Source organism: the organism of the source record quoted next, unplaced genomic scaffold, assembly GCF_019419815.1.
Source record: "Pyrus x bretschneideri cultivar Hongxiangsu unplaced genomic scaffold, Pyrus_bretschneideri_v1 Contig28, whole genome shotgun sequence".
Lineage (NCBI taxonomy): Eukaryota > Viridiplantae > Streptophyta > Magnoliopsida > Rosales > Rosaceae > Pyrus > Pyrus x bretschneideri.
Genome location: NW_025999590.1, coordinates 2,654,564 through 2,682,453, shown reverse-complemented (window position 1 = coordinate 2,682,453; position 27,890 = coordinate 2,654,564). Strand labels below are relative to the sequence as shown.

Sequence of the window (27,890 nt, the reverse complement as noted above, 5' to 3'; positions counted from 1 at the left end):
CCAATACAAGCAGACAAGAAGCAATGTTGAAATACTGAATGTCTTATAGCCGCATGAAAATCTAGAATCTTTAGATATTTCTTATTATTAGGCCACCACCTGCCCCAATTGGATGATGTCTTTGCACAACTTAAGAATTATCAGTCTAGTGGGATGGAGTGAATGCAAGTTTTTGCCTCCTCTTGGGAAATTGTTGTACCTTGAAAAGCTGACTATAATGAGCATGGAAATGGTGAAGAAGGTTAGTGGTGAGTTTCTGGGAATAAACAAAGATCAAACGTCACTGACATCATCATCCTTCTCATTTTTCCCCAAGTTGAAAGAACTCAAAATTGGTTACATGTTTGCGTTGGAAGAGTGGGAAGTAGGCATGGAAGGGTGGAACAAAGAGGACTATGAAATTTCAATCATGCCATGCCTTTCCTCTTTAGAAATTTGTTACTGTAAAGGCATAAAAACACTGCCAGACTTCCTCTGCCAAACACCCCTGCAAGATCTTATCATTGAGGATTGTCCAAGTCTTTCAGAACGCTGTGAACAAGGTAGTGGCAATGAGTGGCCCAAGATTTCTCACATCCCAAACATCAAAATCTCGTCATACTAGTATTGAGCTCTATCTAATCTTATTTACACACACACACACACACACACACATATATATATATGTGTGTGTGTGTGTGTGTGTGTGTGTGTGTGTGTGTATCAATTACAGCTGCTATCATCATATTTGTTTAATTTGCTTATTTTTCTTCTTTAAAGGACATGAGTAATGTGGATCAAGTGGTGACTCACGAGCTAAGCATATATATTAATTTTCTTTGAAAGGGTGATTTTCTTCCTTTATATATATATATATATATATATATAAAATATTATCAAATAGAAATTGTTATTGACACTCTAAAAGTCTCATTTTGCACTCTAACTTTTTATAATTAGAAAGAAAAAAACACACTTATGAGAAGTGTAGAATGAGATTTTTTTAATGCTATTAATAGTTTCCTATCAAATTAGTAATGATTATTTAACTTCAACCACTCATTTCTAATTTCTCTACAAGACGACTGAGTGAAAAGTTGTGGTTGATAAACCATTAAGGACTTATCGTGCACATCTTACTGATTAATCACACACATTTACGTAATTATTCATCCATACGTACCAAATTCGATAGCAAATTTCCATGTCACAGGCATTTGCTAATCTTAGTTGCTCAAGTATTCACAGAACATGACCGAGCGGATGTTCTGCCTAATTAAGGAGCGTCAATTGAAGTTAGTCACCTTTGAAGGTTTTCTCGTGAGGTTTGTTATTGTTTGCCTTTAATGTACATATATCCAGTTGTTTCCTAGAAAATTTAATTTCAGTACAACGTCTTAAAGATGTTGCTGAACTGGCAAGCCGTCTATCGTTTCAGGGATTTTGTCAAAACGCGCAAAATGCGTAGCGTCAACCATCAATGGCCCCTTCCAACTGAAATTTGATCATCTTCACCAATGCCATGAGAACTTGCAGGCGTTGGAAAGCGATTTCTTAAAGCATTCCTCTGCTGACTCCTCGTTGCTTGGACCTTATGCTCCTTCATGCTGATTTTTGACCAGATCAAATACAATAATCATGGGAACAGGGAAGTTAACAGCAGTGACTGCCACGAAATGGATTGACGGTGGCACAAGATTTCGTTTGGTTTGTCGATGATTGTATATTTTCCATGTAATTTTTGTGTGTGGTGCTCTTTTCTTCCTTAACTAGGTCCAGGTTGAAATCTAGAGTTTTCACCGAGGCCCCTTTCAAGGTGTGGTGCACCCAATTCTTTCTTGTATGGATTCTTCCATAATGCTAGGAGGGCTTGTAAAACAAACCAAACCTTTGGGAGTTGGGACTGTATCAGAGAAATAGCTCCCGGCAACGACACGTACGAGAAACTCCTTACGTATTAGGTTTAACTTCAATTTTTTCTGTCACATCTCAACATGGTAAACTCAATATCCAATCAATCTTTGGTACAAATATGTCGTAAGGTCCCAAACAACAATCCCTTACTCTAAGGCCTGCACCTACTCATCATACTGCCACTCTGAGACACAGGAACTCCGTTGGCCGTGTCTTTGTTTTGGCATTCTCTCGTCAAGCAATTGGAGTTGCTTTTTCAATCAATGGAGGATCATTTGGCGACGGCTAGAGAGCTTCGCCCGTATCCTGGATTCAACTTATCATCCCATCGCCATTCATATGGATTGCCACAAGTGAAGGCGATGCTTATACTTGTCGAAACAACGAATGCATATAAAAAGCTCAGCAGCATCAGATCCAATCGTATTTTTCTCTAATGCTTGACGACTTTCCAGACTGGACTACCATACTTCTGAGCAAGAACAGGACCAAAAGCCTTGACCACTCATTGCTCGTGGACGTATTCATTCCCAACAATTTAAAATTCAATCTCGGAGTTGACATATAGAGTAGTCTGCAGCGTTTGGATAAACTGCCAAATCGAGCGAATTCTCTGAATGAAAGCAAGGAAAGGATGTTTTGAGCAACCCCTCCTGGAAGATTACTGAGCATGTCTACCGTACACTCTGTACAAACGAACTCCTTGTGCAGTAGCTATTAAGCTACGCAGCTCCTCGTGTGTGCTCTCTCGTTGCAGGATAAGCCATATCGAAATAGAAGTCAAGAATTACGAGATAGAAATCGAAACTCTGAAAGCTAAAGGAAAATTGGTAGAATCAGGCGCATGCGACCCTCATCTAGCACCTCCAATGTACATTATCTAAGCGAGAATCAGAGCGGGGGACGGGCTGAGTACTGGCTTCGCTTTGAAACATCTCGCTAACAAAATAGCGCCTCTGAGTAGGACATGGTTGAAGATCGACCAATGTCTGAAAATATTAGTAACCAAAAAAGACACGGTGGAGATCTAGTTATATTAACAATATTGTATAGCCCAGCCACTTCATTTTGCTAATCCTTTTGTCTAAGAGAGTTTTAACGAAAAGTCCGCGGTACTGTTCACTTTAACGAAAAATTACATTTTTACACTAAAACTCAACTCAAAGTTTTCAAGCTATTTTCATTAGTTTTCCTTTTATTTAACCTACAAGGGTCGGGAGGATTGGGAACGTACAGGTCCTTTAACCCCCCAAAGTCCCCCCTTTATGTTGGCCTATTAGGGAACACACTGTTGGGGTCTTCTGTAGAAAGTTTTTAGGCTCCAACATACTTCTCAGGAAATTTTTTACTCTACTTCCATAGACGAAGCCATCTTGGAAACAAGGGCGGATGTCCCACTCAGTTTTTTTTTTCTCCTGGAAAAATTGTACATATTGCATATGGTAATTTCACGTGATGGAGCATTTTCGATTATGAATTTTTGAAGAATTAATCAAATGGGAGATTAATGAAAGAATAATAACATGATTATTTTTATAAAGGGATATTTGATGGTATTGATAATTAAATTGTCATGTAACGCTTTCAAAACATAAAAATGCATCGAATGATATTGTAACATGTCGTATGAAAAACCTTATGAATTAATATATGTGTTTTGTTTAGTAAATTTTTGAGCTTTTTAATTTGTGACTTTGTTATCTGAGGATGCTCCCATCTGTATAGCTCTCTAGCTTCGTCCCTGTCCACTTCCCTATTTCTCCAATCGATAAGAGAGAGGCAACTCATTAGAGTGTTGCCCAAGAAAGCTATTGATTAGGGTAGATGTAAACAATGGCAAAACAAAGTGGTGGCAATACATGTTCTCCTTAGACTCTCCTGGTTTTGATCTTAAATTGATTGATGATCTATGAGAAACTATTAAATTCCGACTGAACTCCTGGGGTTTGCGATTTACGCGCTGCAAACAAAATGTGTAGGTGATTGGTACGAAACTGGGTTTGCGATTTACGTGCTACAAAATGTGCAGAGTCTTGAGCAGATCGTCTTCAACCTCTCGGTAGGGATTGGTTGGAAGGTGAAGGCACGAATGGAGGGAAATAGTCCGGCAAAAGCTTCAGGGCAGAGTTCCTCCAAATACAAAGCTCGTATTGCTATGAGCCCAAGACTGCACAATTGCGTGTTCGAGTTCAGAAAGCCTCTTACTAAGGGCCAGCTCCTTCAAATGTTACTTGAAGCTTAATTTTTACCACAAAAATGACTTCTCTCCCACTACAAAAATGTATTTACAAGAAGCACTACATATTTATATTTATAAATATCGCTACAAAAATGACCTCACTGTACAAAATACAAAGGCTTTGAATCGATGAAGATTTCTTGTTGCGCTTTGAAGTTTCAACCAAACAAATAATCTTGCGGTGCAGCCATCCCGGCCTTGCCTAAAACTCGGATGTTTCCCATTTGAATTGATGGAAGTATCTCCGCAATACGCAGGAGCTTTGGAATTATGCTCTTTTTCTACAGATCCTCTGTAGGAAAAGGCTTTCAAATGCTCAGTCTTCAATTTCGGTGTGAAAAATGAAACTCGGAAATACTGTCGTGATGTCCCTAGAGGATTGGTTCACAGGCAGGTCAGTAATTTTCAATTAATACTGAAATTTTAGTTGAAAGCTTGGATGCTTCAAGTAAGAGACGCAGGCAAGTTACATACTTCAAATAAGGAAGAGTCATGTTTTTCAGAAGCGATGGATGCCGAAGCACGAAAACCTTCCATTCTTCTTTGTTAATTTTCCCATCTTTGTCAGCATCAGCGTCGGCAAATGTCTGCAACACAATTAGAGATGCCGTGGGTGCTAAATTCTCTTGGCGCTAGATCACCAACACCCGGTAAATAAAATTCAGACCTAGACATGTTCAGCGCTTACCTTCTCAATGATTTCCTCAAGAATATCATCCGGCAATTTCACGTCGGATTCCATCAATATGGCAATCACCATTTGCTTAACCTGAAACAAAGTACCAACTTAACAACACATCTAAAAATAGTTTACCTCGGAGATTCAGAGGTTAAGAAAAGTATCGTGCTCACCTCTTCTCGCTCAATGAATCCGGTTTGTCTCAGATCATACAGCCGAAATGCAACTGCAAGTAATCAACAAACACAAATCATTAATTAAGAACGACACACGACCTGCATTTACACAATCCAATACATAGCAGTAACACTAACAATCGATTTTGTCATCAATAGGGGCGTAAGGATGGAAGACATTGAGTGCACGAACAAACTCATCGAATTCAATGACACCATTTTTCTTTTCATCAAATAGATCAAAAACCTACAAGATCGAAAACAAGTTAGCAATCATACACACGAAGGCAGAGCTACACATACAAAACAAAACCATTCATTCCTTTTGCTCACCATCCATCACCGTCGCATTGATTGCCGTTAGTTGAGTGTGATTTAATCAATCTACCACCAAAATCTCAAAATTTAAACTCATCTAACTGCAATCAACACAATGGTGAGCAAAATTATTTCAGCTGCTCGATGCATTTACCCGGTCAAGGAACAGATTTTCGCCTTGGGGAGTTTGAAATAGTGCTAATTGAAGCTCCTCCTACAACATAACCACCATTACACAATTAAGCACGACAACTCCAATCTCAAAAGAAACATCACAGTTCTTCAAAATATGAAGAATTCTAACTTTCTAAGCAAATTCAGCTGACCTTGTGAATCGATCCGTCGTCGATAATCGAGCTGCTCAGCTTCTTAAAAAGCTCATACAACGCCTCCAGCTCGTTGACAGTAACTGCATCATGATTTCATAATTACTGTTAAATTTTTTTTTTTCCTAAATTCCAAAACAAAACGAAAGAAAATTCACAATTCCAATACATCTGGTTTCATCGGCGAGGTGAGATATATCGCCGCAAGCGAAACCGCGGTTGATTGGGCGGCGGGAACGGTGGCTGCAGCAACCGGTCACGGCGAAAACCAGCGCCTCTACCATAGCTGCAAACGGTATAAACGCCGCGCAGATCTTCTCCCGGATTGATAACGAACTCGATCTCTGCTCAACAGCCGGTAAAAAAAAAAAATTACACCCAATGCCGGTCGATTAATTCAACAGAAAATCAAAGTTAATATTTGAAAAAAAAAATATTTAAAAAACGGATGAAAATTGAATTAAATTAGGGAATTATTGTACCGAGAATTCCATTGCTGTCGTCTGCAACGGGGCGGAGACAGGATTTTTTTTGTTGGTGGGCTAACTGAAATTAATGTTATAAAATCATACATTTATTTCCTTGCTTACATAAAAATTTTATAATAATCAATATAAAAGAACAAACAATAGAATATAAATTATTTTTAAAATCATAACGTAGCCTATATATTCAAAGACAATATAAATAATTAACTTATTAATTAAATCAAGAATAATTAAATAAAGAGATTAAAAATTTACTAAAGATGACTTCATTGGAAAATCGCAACAAAAAATAAGAAATTGTGAACATAGGGATTTACTTGTGGATTTAAAAAAATTATTTTTCTTTTCTTGATTAAGAAGCATAGATTCTAAATCGTATAGGATAAATAGTCTTTTTATTTTACAAATAGGATAAAGAGGGACGGGAGATAGAATTAATTTATAATTTTTGGTATAAAACTTATGGGGTGTAATATCTACATATATTTTTTTACTTCTCATACATCCCTCATTAATTTATGTTATTTATCTTTTTCAATTCATTTAATCCGATGATCGGAAATTAAAAAGGTATGTAAAAAGTAAAAAGAGATATGTAGATAACACATCTCAAACTTATTATTTATTACCTATACTCTACTAAATTTACATTAAATAATAACCTGTATTGAAATTAAATAGCCTATAAACATGAGATTACAAAAAAATAGTGTTATTCACACTTATTTTTACCTTCAACAAATCCTAACTAATTTTTTGCCATTACCATTTTCAAATGAAAGCATAAATAGCATTAGCCTTACCAGAAAACCTTCCTAGGTTATAGCCCACCTTAGCCTTGTGGGTCGCTCCGCCAACAGTTCATCGGATCGAGGCTACTTCTTCTGCGCCTTGTGCTCTTCGATGAAAAATGTCCGCGGGTGCCCCGGAAGGCTTCGAGGGGCAGCTTCTCTCTTGCTTCGCTGGCGCGGATTTTACATTTGGTTTCAGGGTGGACGAGCACGACACCCGCGCGACGAGCTTCGATTTATATATCAACGGACGTCAAGTGCTTGTCGTAATCTCACCTGACTGTGAATACAGGTGAGCTACGATGATGACACGTGGTTTGTCGATTGGTTTTGTAGCGCTTTGTCCTGGAGCATTCCCTCGACGGGTAGTGACCCATGCAGGTTTTAGTGGAAAAGTTATTTTTTTAATTATTTTTTTTAGTGGAAAAGTTGGATACGTGGCTGGGATCATAACGATTTTTTATCCAATCACAGATCTAATAGTTTGTCCACTAGGCAAATAATTGGATTATGCTAAAATCCATTTAAACTACTGGGATGGAGGAAGAGAAGGTTTAAATATGTAATGTTATAAGATGACGACGAAAACTTTATCAAAGCAATCAATCACATGCTACAAAAAATATTTTGTTAATCTGACGTTTCGTGCTCATAACATCATCTATAAGTTTTGGGTTTGTGCTCGGATGTAACGGTTGGAGGTGTACTCATGATATGAAAATTCTTTTCCAACTAATTGAATAGTTTAAAGGAAAATGCTAGCAAGACTCGTTCAAAAAAAAAAAGAGTATGGCCAGACTCACATACGTGAAATTACACTTCTTTAAACTGTAATATCAGTCACAGTTAAATGGATTAAATGAATGTAAAGTCTGAGTTGTTTTCTTATCGACTTTGGATCATAGCATCCCAAGAGTAGTCCTTACAAACAATCTAGGCTTATATTCGGAGTTTCCCTGAAGTTGGTAAGGCAAAATGCGGCCATCCTAGCCCATTGAGTGCTTAACCTCCGGCCATCAAAATTACATACTTTGTGACCCAAAAGTCATTTCTTTGTCTTCCACCTCCGCCTGCTTCCTCTCCCTGGCCACCTCACTGGCTTGACGGCAAGACTCCATTTTCGTTCCCCTCATATACTAGATCACCGCCGCCACCACCAAAATCTACCACTACTAGACGGACCTCTTCGTCGCCACCACCGAACACCCAAAATACGACTATAGACATCCGAAATTATTTGATCCGCTCAGCCGAAATTTGGAGCTATCTTATCACGCTTCATCATCATCACGTGGCATATCCACTGGTTTGGATCAAGTGGATGTTTTCAAGTAGACAACATGGTATGAAAATATGTTAGACAACATGGTATGAAAGTAAATGTGGTACCCTCTTATATTGGTAGGTCGAGATGGAGCAAATATGGTATGAAAATGTTATAAGTGTAACATTATTCAAATATAAATAGTAAACAACATAACATCTAGTAATTATTGTCTAACAATTCATATCCGTTTTTAATAGGACAATATTTGGAAGACTAAATTTTTAAATTAAATAAAGTGTTACCAACAAGAAATAAGCATATTAATCAACACTTAAATAATAATCAAATTATCAATAACCACATCATTTTTTAACGATTAATCATTCTCCAACTCATCATCTAAACATTCACTTTTGCATGTGAAACTCCTCATTTGTTTAAATTTCTTTTACCAAGTCAGTGTAAGGCAACTGTTTATACAATTTTTTTTTTTGTAACACTGTTTATACAATTATTGTCATTGTTTAATGGGTACAATTAACACATGGATTAAACAATAAATAAGGCACAAACGTTTCTGTATTATAACCAGCAATTACGTGTAGAACGAGTCTTTTTGCGGGCAAATTTGTGGGCGAATATGTAATATCACGATCGATGATTGCTTACGAGGTTGTTATGACACAACCATCGCAGTCTTAGGTAAGGATGGGCACTTGGAACCCAAAAACCGAAATCGAAACCGAAACACGAATTGAATCGAACCATACCGAACGGTTTGATTTTGCGGTTTTGAAACCGAACCGTAGCAAAGAAAACGGTTTGGTTTCGGTTTTGGGTTTTCAAAATCCCATCGAAATCGAAACCGCACCATATATTGAATGTTATGTAATTTTGCACCATTATTCAAATCCATACATGATACATCTGTGTCTCTCTCTCTCTCTCCCAAACTCATCTTCATCTCTATCTCTCTCAAAACTCATGAAGCTCAAAAGGGGAACTAGGTTCGTTTGAATGTTATGTAATAAGTGTTAACATTATTCAAATATAAATAGTAGACAACATAACGTCTAGTAATTATTGTCTAACAATTCATATCTATTTTTTAATGGGATAATATTTGGAAAGACTAAATTTTTAAACTAAATGATGTGTTACCAATAAGAAATAAGCATATTAATTAACACTTAAGTAATAATCAAATTATCAATAACCATATCATTTTTTAAAAATCATTCTCCAACTCATCATCTAAACATTCACTTTTGCATATGAAACTCCTCATTTGTTTAAATTTCTTTTACCAAGTCAGTGTAAGGCAACTGTTTATACATTTTTTTTTTGTAACACTGTTTATACAATTATTGTCATTGTTTAATGGGTATAATTAACACATGGATTAAACAATAAATAAGGCACAAACGTTTCTGTATGATAACTAGCGATTACGTGTAGAACTAGTCTTCTTGTGGGCAAATTTGTGGGCGAATATGTAATATCATGATCAATGATTGCTTAAGAGGTTGTTATGACACCACCATCGCAGTCTTAGGAGGGTGTACTTAATTAGAATTTTGAGAAATTTTAAGGTCCAATAAACTAGTGAATAGAGTATTAGATTTCTATTCATGCGCTTTGAGTTCGAAACTCCGCACCTCTTAAATTATTGTAATAGTTTTAAACTCTCCCCTTCCCTCTAATAATAGTAAAACTTTTGAAATATCATGAGGTCTTAGGGTCCAAGCAGCGCCTATAACAACAACCAAACCAAAATTAATGTCTTACTAAATTATCATTAAGGCAATTAATGTCAGAGTTATTGAGCTAAGATAATTATTGTCTTACTAAACAGTAATTATTCGAGTGCATTTTCACTTTTAAAATTGAATGGTCCAGGCAACTAGTTTTTTTTTTTTAATTAACATAAATAAATTTAATATAATTTTCTGTTATAAATAGGCAAAAGTTGGAGAAATAACATTTACTAGTGATAGGAGCGAAGCAGGTGTAAAATATCACACTGTAATCATAACACAAGAGGATGAAAAATAAAAGAGGGAAGGAGAGATGCTGATGTTACTGATCTTTTCTTTTCGCAATGTGTTTTAATAGCACATAGAGCGTTCTATTTATAGAGTAACTCCAAACAAACATAATAATTACATCTTGAAAAGCACAGCACATACTTTTTGAAAGTATCACACGAATACAATCATCATTTTTTTCCCAAGTCCACATTATTCTGAGGGCATTCATTCATCCACCAATATTTACAACACACCCCCTTGGATGCCCACATATCAACATCAGTTGCCTTGTTAAAACCATGCCTGAAAAAAACCAATGGGAAAAAATCATAGCGAAGGAAAAAGAGTACAACTTTACCTGAATTGTTGATATAATGTTAAGTATGTTTATGTTGCCTCATTAAAACCTTGATATGAAAAACCCAGTGGGAAAAATCCTAATCGAAGGAAAAAGAGTACAACATGCATGTATCATGGATGCTCCCCCTGATGTGTATCTCCCCCTGATTCTGCATTCTTCAAATTTAGCTGATTGGTAGGCCGGCGTAATCCGATACTCTGCACTAACTTCTGAAACGTGCACTTTGGTAGAGATTTGGTAAACAGGTCTGCCAGATTTTCATTGGAACGGATTTATCTAACTTCAATAACTTTAGCCTTTTAAAGCTCATGTGCACTGAAAAACTTTGGAGATTTGTGTTTAGTCTTATCGCTCTTGATGAATCATTCCTTCATTTGGGCAACTGTTGTAAATATTGGTGGATAAATGAATGCCCACACAGTAATGTGGAATTGGGAAAAGAATGATGATTGTATTTGTGTGATATTTTCAAAAAGTGTGTGTTGTGCTTTTCAAGATGTAATTATTATGTTTGTTTGAAGTTGCTCTATAAATAGTGTGCTCCATGTGCTATCAAAACACACTGTGAAAAGAAAAGATAAATAACATCAGCATCTCTCCCTCACTCTTTTATTTGTCATCCTCTTGTGTTATCGTTACAATGTGATATTTTATATATGTTTCGCTCCTGTCACTAGCAAAGGTTATCTCTCTAACTTTTGCCTATTTATAACACATTATCAACATGATTCTCTAACCAGCTCCCATCTCCCTTCCCCGAAAAATGCTTCCTGTAAGGATTTTACTATTCTTCTTTTTCCTCTGCCTCACCTGTATAATGTACCCTCGCGATGAACTACTAGTACCATGCCTGCTTTTCGTTCTCAATTTAACAATTACTTATATCTTTGATTTCTTGTTTACTAACCCAGTTTTTATTTATGTTAATTTTACTGTAATTAAAGATGGTATGATACAATCACCCATCTTGAACTCCAAATTTAATCTTACTGCAATCCAAGATGTTGCGGTATCATCGCTTATCTTGAGCTACAGATTTAATTTTATTGCAATTTTAGGTGGTACAGTATAATTGCCCAACCTGCTTTGCATATTTAAATTTTCCTGCTACTTGAGTGGTACGCAATAATCGCTCATCCTATGCTATATTTTGTTTTCAATGAGAATGGTGTGGTACAATCGCCCTCCTCATTAATCATGTAAATCTCAAGCCTTAAGTTTCGAGTGCTTATCATTTTGACTTGAAGATCAAAATGAAAAATTTGTAAGAACCAGAAGTTCTAACACTACATCCCTCTAGAATACATATTATTGCAAGTTCTTACACATCTCATTTTTCTTTCGGAAGAGAAAATGGCGAACTTGACAAAGCTTGATTTTATAACCCTGGACATTACTGGGAATAACTACCTTACCTGGGTAGTGGATGTCAAGATTCATCTAGAGGCAAGGAATCTTAAAGAAACAATCAAGAAGGAGAACAATGCATTTTCTCAAGATCGGGCGAATTCCATGATCTTTATCCGTCGCCACCTTGATGAAGGACTAAAGAGCGAATACTTGACTGTTGAAGATCCATTAACCCTCTTGAATGCACTGGGAAATAAATATAATCACCAGAAAACGGTGATTCTTCTAATGGCTCGTTATGAGTGGACTCACCTGAAGATCCAGGATTTCAAGTCAGTGGCTGAGTACAATTCTGCGATGTTTAGAATTAGCTCCTAGATGAAGCTTAATGGGGAAAACACCGTTGAGGAAGATATGCTAGAAATGGCTTTCAGCACCTTTCATACTTCCAATGTGTTCATGCAGCAGTAGTATAGAGAGTGAGGCTTCACTGAATACAACTAGCTGATATATGTGCTCCTAGTAGCTGAACAAAATAATGAGCTTCTGATGAAGAATCATCAGTCCCGGCCTACTGGATCTGCACCATTCCCAGAAGTAAATGATGTTTCCCTCAAAATGAACATCACATCCTTTTGTGGCAATAATTACAAACGAGGACGTGGCCACAAGCGAGGTCGATGAAATGGGAAAGGCAAGAATCATGGTGTTTAGTTTCACAACCAGATTCCAAGGCATAATTCAGTCCCGAGCTTCAAAAATGTAAATCGCCATAAAGGCAAAGCTCATAAGAACAATGCTCCTAGAAACTCTGAATGAGCCTGCGATAGGTATAGTGGCAATGGGCATTGGGCGCGTACCTATCGTACCCCAAAACATCTGATGGATCTATATCAAGTCTCCCTCAATGAGAAGGGTGTTGAGACCAATTTCCTCGACCAAGCTAGACCAATGGATATACCTGATCCAGTGTACAACTTTTCAAGGCAGTTGAACACAACCCACCTAGATGTCTCAGACTTCATTGTAGAAATAGGGAATAAAGTTTATTGGTCCAATTGAATTATTCAAGTTTAATGTACTCTTATTATTCTGAACTTGTAGTCTAAATGCTTGCATTTCAAAATCAATAAAAGTGGCATGTCAATTTCCTTTTATTATAAATAAATTAAATGTGATTTCCTTACTCTTAAAACATGGATAAAAACTATGGTCATTCTCAAAACAAGAGCAATGGCGGAGATATTTGTCTTGCAAACAGCGCAACCACGCATACAATACTTCGAGATCGAAAGTATTTCTCAAACTTGATGCTTACAAAAGTAAAGGTAACAACAATATCATATCAATCAGATGTAATTAAAGGCTAAGGAAAATCCCAAATCATGTTACCAAATGGAACAATATTGTCCATACAGAATGCGTTGTACGCTACTCGATCTACTCGAAATTTGTTGAGTTTTAAAGACATACGTTTAAATGGATACCACATTGAAACTAAAAGTGCAGAAAATGTGGAGTATCTATGCATTACCTCCAATGACACCCAGAAGCGTATATTGGAGAAGTTGCATGGTTTGTCAAGTAGATTGTATTATACATACATAAAGACAATTGAATCACATACTGTCATGAACCAGAAGTTCATTGATTCAAAAATTTACATGTTTTGGCATGACCGTCTGGGTCATCCAGGATCCACCATGATATGTAGGATCATTACCAACTCTAATGGACATCCATTATTGAGCAGACACATTGTTATTTTAAATGATAACCCTTGCAAGATTTGTTTTCAAGGGAAATTGGTAATTAGACCATCACAACTAAAGGTTGATGTTGAATCCCCATCATTTTTGTGATATCCCGTCCCCAAAATTATTATTTTATTTTATTCTTGACGTATTTCGAAGATTTGATTAGAACTAGTTCTTTATTTCTCCAAATTTAAGAAAAAACAAAGTGAGGGGTACTTTAGTCATTTCCAATTTTCTTGACCTTTTCGGTCAACTCTTGAATTGGTTAGGTAAAGTTCGATTCCATGAGCGCGTAGGCGTAAACAGATCTTATTTTCGAGTCAGAATGGAGAAGTTATAGTCGTTTGAAGTTGGTGGCATTTTGGTAATTTTACCAAAATGCTATAAATGAGAGTGAAACCTCCAGAAAAGGAGGAGGTTTCTGAAAAATGGGAAAAAAAAGCTATCACTAACCCGTTGTAGGGAGATTTGGACCCATAAACCCATCAAACTTGACCTGCTCGTATCTTTTTTCATCCGAGCTCCGTTTTGGGTGATCTTGGTGTCCAGGGAAAGCTCTTGACGAGCCCTACATCTCTGTGATGTTAGATTTCCCAATTTCTTTTCCATCTTTGCAGTTCGAGGTCGCAAAGCCCACGACTTTTCTAGCGGTTTTATCATTTTTTCGGCAATTCCAGCAATGATTTCCTTCGAATGAGGTATGAAACTTCATCTACTCTTAATAATCTTCAAGTTGGTATGCTTAGTTTGTGCTTTCGTATTCATTTTAGAGTTGGGTGTTTAGAACCCTAGAAATCTAGTTTTCTCCGGTGAAATTGAACAGTTTCCAGTTAGAATTTATCGTCGGCCTAGTTGTGAAAAGTGTTTCTCTTGTTGAGCTCTATCTACCATGTAATTTTGAGCTCATCTATATAATGTTGAAAATTCGGGGTTTCTAAACCTTCCATCTTGACTTCCATCACGTGTGGCGGTGCGTGGGATCATTCACGAGTGTTGTCTAGGTTTCAAATACCTTCTAGTGACCATGTGAACCTATGTCTAGCTCGGTTTCCAAAGATTCAATTGTTTGATCTGGTGATCAATTAGGACCGCCACTTGTTTGTGTGATTGACGACAATCCGACCGTTGGATCATAATGAAACTTTAGTATGTTATTCTCGAAGCATAATGTGGACTTTAGGAAGTTATGGATCATAAATCTGATCTACGGATCGTTGTGGACCCCATCGTTGACCGAGAGTTGAATTGTGGTCAACATGTCTCGGAACGTTCTAAATAATAAAATTAGTACTATGGGAGACTTAAGTGAAGTCTAGTGGGCCTACATTGGTTAGAGAGTGACTTGAACATATGTGATATGGTTATTACCTTGATTTCTTATATTGGTATCATCTGTGAATTTGACTTGGTCTTATAATGTGATTCTATTGAAATGTGATTATATATATTTAGCCATAGACCTATGTTTATTAAACATGATTTGGCTTGTGTACTGATGATGATCGTGATATGTGATTTGATGTGCATATTTGAAAGGTGGTTGATTTACATAGATGGTATGATATGATGAAATGTGAGTGACTTCAATATATGTGAATATGAAATGGTTTTATAATCATTTTTCCTATAAATTGTTAATTTATATATTTAGCCAAAGATGTAGTTATATGAAGTGGGATTTGACGTGCATATTGGAAATATGGTTTGTTTTGTATGATTTGCTTGATTTGATGATGGTGAGGGCTAGTGGTGGACCGTTAACCCATTGTCATAGGGTTTGTTGCTTCGAAACATGTGTTAATGCTTGTTTCATTATTTCATTTCTTGTTTCGTTGAGCCTTTATAACTTGAGTAACTTGATTCATGTGTTGTTTCATTGATTGGTGGTTATGCAATGTACTCCGCGATTTCGTTGAGTGATAGTCCGGAATCGTATCCTGGTTTGGATTCCGTTGAGTGATGGTCCGGAATCCTTCCTACTCCACTCCGCAATTTTGTTGAGTGATGGTCCGGAATCGTATCCTAGTTTGGATTCCGTTGAGTGATGGTCCGGAATCCTTCCTACTCCACTCCGCGATTCCGTTGAGTGATGGTCCGGAATCCCTCTTATTCCGCAATCCCATTGAGTGATGGTCCGAGATTGTATCCACCTTAGTGCATTGAGTTTAGTTTGAGATTGTTGCAAAGGTGTAAGCTTTGGATGAACTGTGTCGCCCTAATTCTATTTTCATTGTGTATATGTGAATATAGGTGTGAGATGTTATGGTTGTTTGAAATGAACTTTTGGATGTTTGGGTGACTCCCTCAAAGTTTTCAAAAGTTTGGTATTGATTTCGTATGAAAGATTTATATTCAAGGTTTATAAATTGTGATGGATGGCTGGTTTTATTATTGTATCACATGCTTATTTTATTGTCCCTCACCCGAGCCTCTCAGTTTATCTGAGTGCCTAATTTGCCAGTGCACCAATTCCATAATATTGGCATTGACTTTACTTATGACAAATCTGGGTAGATTATGAGAAACCGCTTGATATTTTGGTTCCGTTGAGTGGTCCGGAACCCAATGTTGTTGGATTCCGTTGAATGGTCCGGAATCCTTGCTCTTGTTCATTCCATAAGGTGATCTTAAAATCCTAAATTCGAGTAGATTGAAATTACCCACAATAGATATTGTGAAAATAAATTAGAATTACCATGTTATTATTCATAACCCAAGTTGGGAATTATGTAGAGTTCTTTAATTATATTCGTGAAATGATATGTTATCTCACTGATTGATTAACATAATTAAATATTAATATTGTGCTTCGTGATTCCTTGATATGTTACAAGCTATGTATTGAGATATAATGTTGGAAGCATAGTGATTGGTATGATGAAGTGAAATATGATTTGACTTGTGTATTGGAAATGGTTGTGACATGTGATGGAAATGCATATTGAATTGCTTGGGAGATGTGAGGTCTAGTAATTGACCGATAACCCATTGTGATGTGGATTTGTGCTCGATATTGCTTCTTTTCGTTGAGTTTTCGTGAATTGAGTAACTTGAATCATGTCTTGTTCCTTCGAGCCGTTGTTATGCTTCTTGGACTTCCGCTCAATTCTGTTGGGTGGTCTAGAACTGAGTTATGCTTGGATTCTGTTGAGTGATGGTTTGGAATCCCCCTTTGGTGCCTTGATCCATTGGGTGGTCCAAAATCCCCTTTTTCAAAGATGTAGTCTTCACTGAATTGTGTTGCTCTAGCCTTGCGTTTCGACATGTTGTATGTGTTATTCATGATGTGATAGTTGACATTATTGATTGATGTAATTATGGAATGACGTTGTATATGAGTGTGGTTATCACGAGTATTTTAGTTGATTAATATTTCTAAAGAATAATGTGTACTTTGTTAATTCTTAACTATGTTACACACTATGAAATGCGATTTTATGTGGGAAACGTGATGATTTATGTGATGGATGAAGTGGAAATGTTAATCATCATGTGGGATTGTTATGTTGGATATCATTGTTATTGTTATGATTAGACTTGTTGATAAATGTGACTAGAGAATGGTATTGTACATCGTTGGTTCTTTGAAATGATATATGTTGTGAATTGCGGTATCATGTTGCGACATAATGACCTATATATTGATGGAGAGGAAATCATGATTTTTAGTGGGTTTGTTATGTAACCTTGAGTCTAGTAATTTCATGCTTGTCAAGTTCTATTGTTGATTGAGAAATGTTATACCTTTCGACTTAATCGGACTGTGTTATATGTCAATTATTGTGCGTGACGAACTACGAATTGTTTGATCACTGTTTAGGGTACGTAGGCAGTCTAACGAGGAGGTTAGATGCAGCCATAATGCTTACGAACTATAACTATGTGATTCGATTAATGAGTTCTGCTTGCCCATATCCCGGAGGTGGGGTATGATAGATACAAATTTTTTGTGACATCACGCGTCAATTCTGGACGTATGTCGGGATTGGGGCGTGATAATTTTTGCAAAGAATTCAAGGGGATATTTGTTGGCCTATTCAACCATCTTGTGAACCATTTCGATATTTTATGGTTTTGGTTGATGCATCTACCTGATGGTTACATGTTTGTCTCTTGTCTACTCAAAATGTAGCTTTTGCGAGACTTCTTACTCAAATAATTAAATTGCAAGCACAATTCCTAGATTACCCCATTAAGTCAATCCAACTTAATAACTTTGGTGAATTTACATCTCAAACCTTTGATGATTGCTGCATGACATTGGGCATTGATGTTGACCATCATGTTCCTCATGTTCATACTCAAAATGGTCTAGTAGAAGCATTCATCAAGCAGCTTCAATTAATAGCTCACACTCTGCTCATGAAAACAAAATTGCCAGTTTTTGCATGGGAACATGCCATCTTGCATGCTACATCATTGGTTCGATTGAGACCTATAACCAACCACCAATACTCATCAATACAACTCATGTTTAGGCATCAGCCAAACATTTCACATTTACTAGTTTTTGGTTGTGCTGTTGATGTGCCGATTGCACCGCTGCAACTCACTAAAATGGAACCTCAGCGCGGACTGGGAATTTATGTAGGTTTTGATTCACCATCTATCATTAAATATTTGAAACTTTTGACAGGTGATATGTTTATAGAACGTTTTACTGATTGTGACTTTGATGAGACAGTCATCCCGTCATTAGGGGGAGAAAAGACCATTCTAGAAGAACGGCAGAAGTTAACATGGGTTGTACCCACCTTGTCTCATTTTGATCCACGTAACACTCAATGTGAAAATGAAGTGAAATGATCGTTCATCTTCAAAGTATTACTAATCAAATTCCAAATGCATTTAATGATACTATGAAAGGAACAAAATCACATATACAAGTTGCAAATGCACCTACAAGAATTGATGTTCCTGTTGGACAAAATAAAGTGGCAGCGAATGATTCATCTAGTGTATGCCTGAGGCATGGTAGACCCCCAGGTTCAAAAAATTCAACCCCTTGAAAAAGAAAGACGAAGACACAACTAAATCCAAATGAAATTATTCAGGAAAAGAAAATGAATGGCAAGTCCACAATTCATGATTCTGTACTTCCAGAAAAAAGAAAATGTCATTGATGAGACACATGTCCCTTAAAATATAGAGGTACATGAAAGCAAAGAAATCTCCATAAATTATGCTTGTACTAATGAATTATGGGATCGGAATGAAATAACCATCGAAGAGATGTTCACATTCGCAGTAGCCACTGAAATCATATTAAGCGATGAGATTGAGCCCCGTTCTGTTGATGAATGCAAATAGAGACAGGATTGGCCTAAGTGGAAAGATGTAATCTAAGCATTATTAAATTCCTTGGAAAGGCGAAATGTTTTTGGACCAGTAGTCCAAACCCCGCCTGATGTAAACCTCGTGCGTTACAAATGGGTATTTACAAGAAAGCGCGATGAGAAAAATGAGATTGCAAGATATAAAGCATGACTTGTTGCACAAGGTTTTTCACAAAGACCTGGAATTGATTATGAGGAAACATACTTTCCTGTAATGGATGCAATTACGTTCTGTTACTTAATAAGTTTAGTGGTTTCAGAACAACTTGACATGCGACTTATGGATGTCATCACCGCGTATCAATATGGAGAATTAGATACTGACATATATATATATATGTATAAGTCCCAGAAGGATTTAAGTTGCTGAAATAACTAACAAAACATGAGGTATGCTCTCAATCAAATTAAGGCGATCATTGTATAGGCTGAAACAATCTGGACGAATGTCATAAAATCGTCTCAATGAGTATTTGATTAAAAAAGGATATACCAACAATGTCATTTACCCTTGTGTGTTCATTAAGAAATCCAATTTTGGATTTGCTATAGTGGCAATATATGGCGATGACATGAACCTAGTTGGAACCCCTGAAGAGCTCAATAAAACTGCTGAATATCTAAAAAGCGAATTTGAAATGAAAGACCTTGGAAAAACACAATATTGTCTCGGCCTACAGATCGAGCATTGTGCTAATGGAATTTTGGTCCACCAATCAGCTTACATTGAAAAAATCCTGAAGCGATTTGGCATGGATAAGGCTCATCCACTCAGCACGCCAATGGTCGTTCGTTATTTGGACATTAAGAAATATCTATTTCGTCCAAAAAAAGATGATGAAATGGCCCTTGTTCCAGAAGTACCATATATGGGTGCAATAAGTACTTTATTGTATTTAGCATAATGCAGTAGACCAGATATAGTTTTTTTTAGTTAACTTGTTAACAAGGTATAACTCTGCTCTAACAATTCATCATTGGAAATGAGTCAAAGATGTTTTGCGATACCTTCGTGGGACAACAGATATAGGTCTTTTTTACTCAGAGAAATCCACAAATAATCAGATCCTTGTTGGATATGCAGATACTAGTTTTCTCTCTAATCCGCATAAAGCCTACTCACAAACTAGATATGTGTTCATTAATGGAGATAATTGTTGTTTGTTGTCAATTTTTTTCAATGTATTTGTTTGTCTATTGAAGCCTCGCTTCCTCCATCCTTCTTCCTCCTTTTTTAAAATTCTTAGACGATTTCATTTTCCAAATCCAAAATTCTCAACTTCTGCTTCGAAGCCCAAATCAAAAACCTAAGACTCTACCGTCAACAACATCGATGCCAGGCTCAAAGCCCTTCAACTCAAGTACAGCTCTCTTCCTCCTCCTCCTCCTCTTCCTCTTCCGTTGCCCCCACCGTGCAAGGCTGGAACGCCGTCAAACTCTACCTTCATGTTGGCAACAACACTCCCAAGGCCAAGTGGATTCTCCCCGGAAAAAAAATCGTCTTCTTCCTTGACCACTGTCTCTTATCACATTTTGATGCCATATTTATACCACCTCTCTAATAAACACGGGACACCTTTTTTTTTTTTTTTTTGTTGAAAAAAGGTACAAAATTCATTAACACGAGAAAACGTGCAATCAATGAGGATAGGGTGCATACAGTGGGCCTCGATAAAACATTGCCGAGGATTTTAACCAATCGAAAGGAAAAAGAATGTCCCGCACCAAACAAATTAGGAATTACTATCCAAAAAGAGAAGATCCACAATTACATCAGGAGGTTCGTCAAACCAAAGAATAGGATTATCACAATTCAGACTCATTCGTGCTAATCTGTGCACCACTTTATTCGCCTCCTTATCACTAAAACCAATTTTTCAATGGGGCAATGCCTGAATCATCGAGCGGGTATCATTTAGAATATTTCCGAACAGCGAGTGATTATGTTGACCATCATGTTGAAGAGCTTCCATATACAAGTAACACATCCCCTTCAAGTGATCATTTTGACCATCATGGGGAAGGAATAGCATCATGCCTCTTTGCCAAGGCCGCCACAAAATCACCCTTATCGTTCGGAATCACCACCCCAACGCCATCAATACTTCTATTTTCATCCTAAGCCGCATCAAAATTACACTTGTACCTTCTCTCGACTTCATCCATTTTTGAGAAACTTTACAGTTGCGTTTTTCATTTTTCCCATGCCAGTGTTGGAATTCTTTCATCCAACTAATTGTTCGACAAATTAGTTCCGTCAGTTTGAGTGCCTTTCCTTGCCACAAAAAGGAGTTCCTTTTTGTCAAATATGGGACCCTCTTATACTGGTAGGCAAAGGTGGAGCAAATATGGTATGAAAATGTTATAAGCGTAGCATTATTCAAATATAAATAGTAGACAACATAATGTCTAGTAATTATTGTCTAATAATTCATATCCATTTTTTACGAGAAAATATTTGGAAGACTAAATTTTTAAACTAAATTTGCAAATTAAATCACCAATAGGAAATAAGCGCATTAGTCAACACATAAGTAATAATCCAATCATCAATAATCACATCATTTAATTTATAAAATTCAGTCTCTCTAACATTATCCTTAATTATTCTCCAACTCATCACCTGTATATGCACTATGTGAAACTCCTCATTTTTTAAAAATTTATTTACCAAGTTAGTGTAAGGCAACTGTTTATACAATTAGTCATTGTTTAATAGGTTAAATTAACACATGGATTAAACAATAAATAAGGCACAAACGTTTTCGTATTATAACTAGAGATTACGTGTAGAACGAGTCTTTTTGTGGGCAAATTGTGGGTGAATATGTAATGATCACGATCTACGTTTGCGTAAGAAGTTGTTATGACACGACCATCGCAGTCTTAATCAAATCGCTATAATTTCTCAAGCAAAAATGGCTATATGAATAGACTTTGCATCGATTCTTAGTACTAAATCTAAAGATTAATTCACCATAGATTTTATAAGATTCCAATATTGTCAATTTCAGATTTTCTACGTTAGAAAAATTATTAAAATAACGAAACAAATGTTGTAGATAATATTATTGATAAATTTGTTATAATATAAGCGAATGACTATGAAGAAAAACCTAACAACATGGATTGTTGTGGATGTAGACACGCAATATGTCAAGGAAAGATTTTTTTCAAGACTGGGAATGACAAATTGATTGAGAGGGTTCGAAAGCTCAGTATACTAAGTATGGATGCAACTCGTGCAGGTTAGATGGTTAACCCAATTCTAACCCAATTCATTATCCAAAATTTATACATAACTTTTATAATATAAAGTGAGATGGGTAATATATGGATGAGTAAATTTGAGCTCAAAATCAGGCTGAGTTTAGGTTGACATGGTCGGGTAAGACATTAACCCAACTCAACCCAATAATTGATCGGGTTGAAGTCGAGTTGGGTTTGGGCAGGTTTTTTTTTCTACATTCTAACCCGTCCGGTCGAATTTAAAATCAAATTAGACATAAGCAGATTCGGATTGACCTAACCCAAATTAAACCCCTAATACTAAATAATTATAGAGAGAGAAATTAAGCTCATTTTAAGCAAAAGTAAACATGCTTTTGTTGACCATTTTTAACTGTTAAGTAAATGTGGACCTACGAGGATCTACAATTAACAATCACTCATGCACGTATACAAAATATGGAGTGCCTTTATCGCATTGGTTAAGAATCATTACCTTTAATTTGTCGTTAAACTTGTGTTTTTCCCTTCTTTGGCAAAGCTTGGTTAGTGGTGCTCCAAATCTATCTTATTTGGTCTGGTGCGCTTTTACCTTAATTAGCCCACGGTTGTTGCGATTCTTTCAAGGAGCGATCTAGTCTTCTCTAAGGAGATAAAGCTGACGAGTGGGTCTTTCTTTTTTCTCGATTGTTTTGCTTTCGTGCGTATATTTTGTTATCTCGCTTCTGCGGTTTTGTCTTACGTTTTGTAAGTGTTGTGACATCAATTGATGTGAATTTACTTTTATGTGAGTGTGTATTTTTTGTTCATTATTCTCTAATGAGTAATGTTGGAGAAGTCAAATTTTTAAATTAAATTTTGTAAATTAAATTATGTGGATGTTGATAGTTGAATTATTGAATAACGTGTTTATTTTTTATAGGTGACACATCATTTGGTTTGAAAATTTAATCTCCCTAGTCTTATTCTTCTCTAATACTGTCAAGAAATACTCACTGCTCTAATTATAATCATTGGATGAGTTTAACATTATAGGTTTGTCTATCCACTACATAAATCTCAAACTTTAAATTCATCCAATTGTAATAAATAACGTAGTGAGGTTTACCATCACTTGCAAAATATTCCCAAAAATATTTCCAGAGTACTCCCACTAAAATTTATCACGTTCATCAATTTTCCGTAAATCTATATTAAAGGCATGTGATAGCAATGTTGTATCAGGGTTAGATTTCGTGTTTCCCTGTTATTCGTATTTTTGTTGTTCTTCTAGTAAATTTATCTCTTAACCTCAAAAAAACAAAAAACAAATATATATATATGTATGTATGTATGTATTATCTCTTAGTCTTTCTTCATAATAGCAATGGGTAAAAATAATGTACCTATATTTAAAACCATGTTAAAACCCTCCGTTTCATCACTGTACTATGGAATCTGTTCGAAAAGACATTAGACGTTGTCACGTTGAGAGAAACTTGAATGCCTTCATCGTACATGTACCAGAGTACTCCGGTTCTTCTTTGTTAAAAGGAGAGGAGAATTTGGATACATGGTTTGGACCTTTCTGTCAAGCACATGAAAATTCCTGGCCATATTTATAAATAATTGAAATTCCTAGGTCGAACTGATCACGCCACTTAATATGGTTGATATGCTTTGCCTACCTAAATACATACAACAATACAAAAGTAAAGGTGTCTGGATATAAAGCAATCACGCCACTTAATAGTATAATCAAATATTATACCGTCTTTCATTTTATAAGTGAGAAATTTTTGTATGAATTTCGTGAGTGTGATTCGATCAATATTAATTTGTTATTATAGTTGTATATGAAAACATCCATTTATAGTTTTAATTTCTTACTTTTCTTCTATATAATTCTTTCTTTTTTTTTTTGTTTAACAACGAGATTAAACACTTGACAAGAAAATCATGAGGTCATAGGGTATATATGGTCCGATATACTAGTGAATAGAGTATTTTCTACTCATGTGCTCCAAATTTGAAACTCCTCATTTCTTAAATTATTGCAATGGTTTCAAACTCTTCCCCCCTCCCCTCCCTCTAATAATAGTAAAACTTTTAAAATATCATGAGCTCTTAGAGTCCAAGCAGCGCCTATAACAACAACAACAACAAAAAACAAACAAACCTTATTACACGGTACTACGTTCGGTTTTGCGTCAAATCTTCCAAGCAGCGCCTGTCAGTAAAAAACGCCGACAAGAGACATGAGCTGGATCAAATATATACTATACCAAGTCTTTTTCATATTGCTAGAAGCATGTTTACAAGCATTGTTCTTAAAATCTGCATCTAGCGCCGCCTAGGCCCTAGGCGGTTGGCCATCGCCTCGATTAATCCCTAGGTTTTTGAAAATTAAGAAATGGCTCTTAGACCTACTTAGGCGCCTGCCTAGACCGCCTAGACCAGAGTAGGCCCCCGTCTAAATCACAATTCTTACTTAGACTGAGAATAGATAACTTTCATTTTGCATTTTATTTTTTTCATAAAAACTTTATAATCTATATGACATCCTATTTTACAATTTGTGTATCCCAATGCAATTATGTATTTTTTAAGTATAACATATTGTTTGGACCCAAAATAGCATCATCGACCCGAGTAATCGAGATCGTTGAGTAAGTGTACTTCCACACCGTCGATGAATTCATGAAAATAATATTATTGATATTAAAAGATAACATTATGATTTTTATCATAATTATCTTTTAATAATGATTTATCTTGACATTTTCATGTGAAAATAATATATCTCCAAGCTAGGAAACAGGCGGCACAATTCAAGATAATTCAAGTTGATGTGGATGTTTGGCATATGGGTGTGTGGTTGGATCAGTTTTTGGTTAACAGATATGCACGGCATCAAATAATGAAGCATGCAGAACAGGATGATATTATAAGGTCACTTGAAACTACTAATGGGATTGGATTCTGAACAGATTATTATCCATTTAAACATCGTGATAATAAAAAATGAATTTAATATTCATGGGGTCAGGATGCATGCGGCAATTTTGGTAAAAGATAATGAGAGCCTAGGAAAGCTAGGTTTTTTGTGATGATGTGGTGATGTGATAAGCCTAGGATTTGATGGTGATGGAGTTATGATAGGAAGCCTAGGTAGGCTAGGTCTTTGGTCATGATGGGATAAACCTAGATGGGTTTTCATTTGAAAAGTCAGCCACACGGATCATATTTCATTCTGCAAGTTAGAGTTGCAGTTGGACTCCACAATTATCTAGCCGTGTCAAGCAAATATCAACCCTATAAATACAAGGCGATGTGCAACGTAAAAATGACCTCCAATTCAACACACAACTGCCCTGCGCAAAACCTCTTAAACATCTTGAGATTTTTTTATTTTCTTTTTCCGCCGACACATCTTCAGTTTGAATAAACAGCACTATGAAGGCAACCGGTGAACACCTTCAGTTTGGATAAACAGCACTGTCCCTAGAATCAGTCGACCGAGGAGCACCTTTAGTTTGGATAAACAGCACTGCGTCGAGGGCGACTGGTTACCTATACAAGTCTCGGTTGAGATGGGTTTTCGAGTCCTTATTGGCAGAGGTCATCTTATTAACCTTTTCGGCGAAGTAAGGTGTCACGAGTTACGACATTCGGCGTATTAAACATTGAGTGGTTTTATGATTGGATACTCCCAAGTGAGTTTCAGAGTTCGGCATTCTGAGAGTCGAACCGCATTTACCATTAAGACACACATTACCTTTGAATACTTGTGTCCACATAGTCTGATGTCAATTCGACGTGCTTATACTCTCACGAATATAATCATCGTGACCGAATCCGACGCCAACGATTCGTGAACTTCGCAGAACTAACAGCCTTATCTTCAGGCTCGAGAATCCAAAGGCCGAGATTTGTTCCTTCCTCGGCCGTAGTCGCATGATAAAGAAGTCAGCAATGCGCTCAACGCAACATCAACAAATTTTACTCCTCGGCCAAGCTCGGCAGACTAGTTGGCACGCCCCGCATTCAATTGAAGGATGTAGTTAGCTTATTAATTACTCGGCCTGCGCGCCACGTAGACTTTGTAATTTTTAGGGTCAGCACAAACACTTATTTATACAATGTATAATGAATTTACTTAAATTTGTCTAATCCGTTTAAGCCACCGCCTAACCACCTAGACGCTAGACCCTAACCGGTCCGCTCAGGTAACACCTAATGTCATTTAAAATTACGTCAATTCCATTATGTGGGGAAATAAATATCAAAGCATGCATCATTATCGTTTTTTTCTTTCTTTAATCCTATCTATATAAAATGATTATGCCTTGTATGATTGTGTCTAAACCTAATATTTGATATAACGTGATATCGATTCTTACCAACATTGATTAGGTCGAAAATATTGAATATCTTGCCAAATATTAATCAAATTATATGTTTTGTATCTATCGTCCCTTCGGCGACATCCGACAAAATATGTTTTGTATTTATCATGTTTATTGTTATTCTTTGAAAATAAATTAAAAATGATAAACATACTAGTTTACAAGATGCACTAAGAATTTTCAATCTGGAAAAACTAAATTGGTACACGCATATACCAAGTATTTTCAACGACAAAAAACTTAGATCAAATATCAAAGAAAGATGTAAAAAAATTGCATATGCTTAATAGTTCGAGATCATCTGAAACTAAAAGCTTGTAAAATATATAAATTTCAAATTATGTTTAAAAAAAAATATTTTATGATAATTGCATGTGAAGGATTTCTCTGGTTTAAACTCTTCCCCTTCACTTTAGTGTAGATTAGAATAATACTATTGCATATATTACAAAAATCCAAAGCAACTCTGATATGAAAATTCAAATTTCATTTAAAAATGTTTTCTAATCTAATCCGTCCAAAAATTATCGCTAGAGAAATACTAGGATATTCTTATTTCAATTCACTTTATATCACATATACCCTACTAGCACTTGAAGCTAAAATTTCAATTTTACATGTAAAATAAAAAATTCGTGACATGAATTTAAATACAAATGTTGATTTGAGAATGTAAGTGAGATATCGCTAACAAACCTCTTATCTCTATTCTCAATAAATAATTACTATTTATCAGAAGAAATGCTTTTGCGAATCTTTCCGGTATTAATGAATCACACAATGATGGCTCAGAATAAACTGAAATGGCTGTGAGTTTTCTGATTTCTAGAATAATGGACTAAGATGACGAAGCCATGAGCTTGTTTTTTTTTCTTTTTCTTTCTTTTAAAGAAAAAAAAAGGAAAAAAAACACGAGAAAAGAGAGTAGAAGATAAGATAAGGAAAATAAAAACAAAAAAGAACCATGGTGGGCCGAGCAGATGGTTATGTACTGAGCCCAAGACTTAACCAAAGCCAGCCCAAGCCTTAACCCAACTCAGGCGATCCACGTTGTCGTATTACCTTGACAACCGACTCAAACGACACGTGTAATATTCCCTGTCGCAAAACTACGGCAACATCAGCATCTCACTCAATCTTATCCGAATCTAATTTAACTACTCGGCAGTTGGCGCGTTCAAATCCATCCGACGATCTGCCGCCAAAATCTCGACCTCCTAACCGTCCGATTAATCCAACTGCATCAACGTGCCTGGAATGCGC

The 27,890-nt window shown here is 36.3% G+C and overlaps 2 protein-coding genes across 4 annotated transcripts; one reads left to right on the top strand and one right to left on the bottom strand.

Annotated features, from left to right (window-relative positions):
• Positions 1-4,120: 4,120 nt before the first annotated feature.
• Positions 4,121-7,163, bottom strand: LOC103949640 (calcineurin B-like protein 10). Of its 3 annotated transcripts, none has more exons than XM_009360746.3 (10): positions 6,923-7,162; positions 6,114-6,177; positions 5,801-5,975; positions 5,632-5,714; positions 5,460-5,519; positions 5,126-5,234; positions 4,985-5,037; positions 4,821-4,901; positions 4,607-4,719; positions 4,121-4,503 (listed from the first exon to the last, which is right to left on the bottom strand). In XM_009360746.3, exons 2-10 carry the CDS (start codon positions 6,123-6,125, stop codon positions 4,449-4,451), a joined length of 741 nt encoding a protein of 246 aa, XP_009359021.1. In that variant the 5' UTR covers positions 6,126-6,177; positions 6,923-7,162; the 3' UTR covers positions 4,121-4,448. The 3 variants fall into 3 exon arrangements, with proteins under 3 accessions (XP_009359021.1, XP_009359020.1, XP_048444182.1); XM_009360745.3 differs by having other exon boundaries at positions 6,951-7,160; XM_048588225.1 differs by lacking the exon at positions 6,114-6,177 and having other exon boundaries at positions 6,951-7,163.
• A 4,758-nt stretch (positions 7,164-11,921) lies between these two features.
• Positions 11,922-12,296, top strand: LOC125479108. The gene has a single exon (XM_048588147.1). It carries the CDS (start codon positions 11,922-11,924, stop codon positions 12,294-12,296), a length of 375 nt encoding a protein of 124 aa, XP_048444104.1.
• Positions 12,297-27,890: the final 15,594 nt, after the last annotated feature.

Excerpts from the sequence above, each read along its gene's own strand:
- LOC125479108 (XM_048588147.1), top strand. The coding sequence starts at position 11,922 with ATGGCGAACTTGACAAAGCTTGATTTTATAACCCTGGACATTACTGGG.
- LOC103949640 (XM_009360746.3), bottom strand. Across the intron at positions 5,715-5,800 it reads CCTCGCCGATGAAACCAGAT|TTACTGTCAACGAGCTGGAG; the intron begins GTATTGGAATTG and ends ATCATGATGCAG. Across the intron at positions 5,520-5,631 it reads ACGACGGATCGATTCACAAG|GAGGAGCTTCAATTAGCACT; the intron begins GTCAGCTGAATT and ends GTTATGTTGTAG.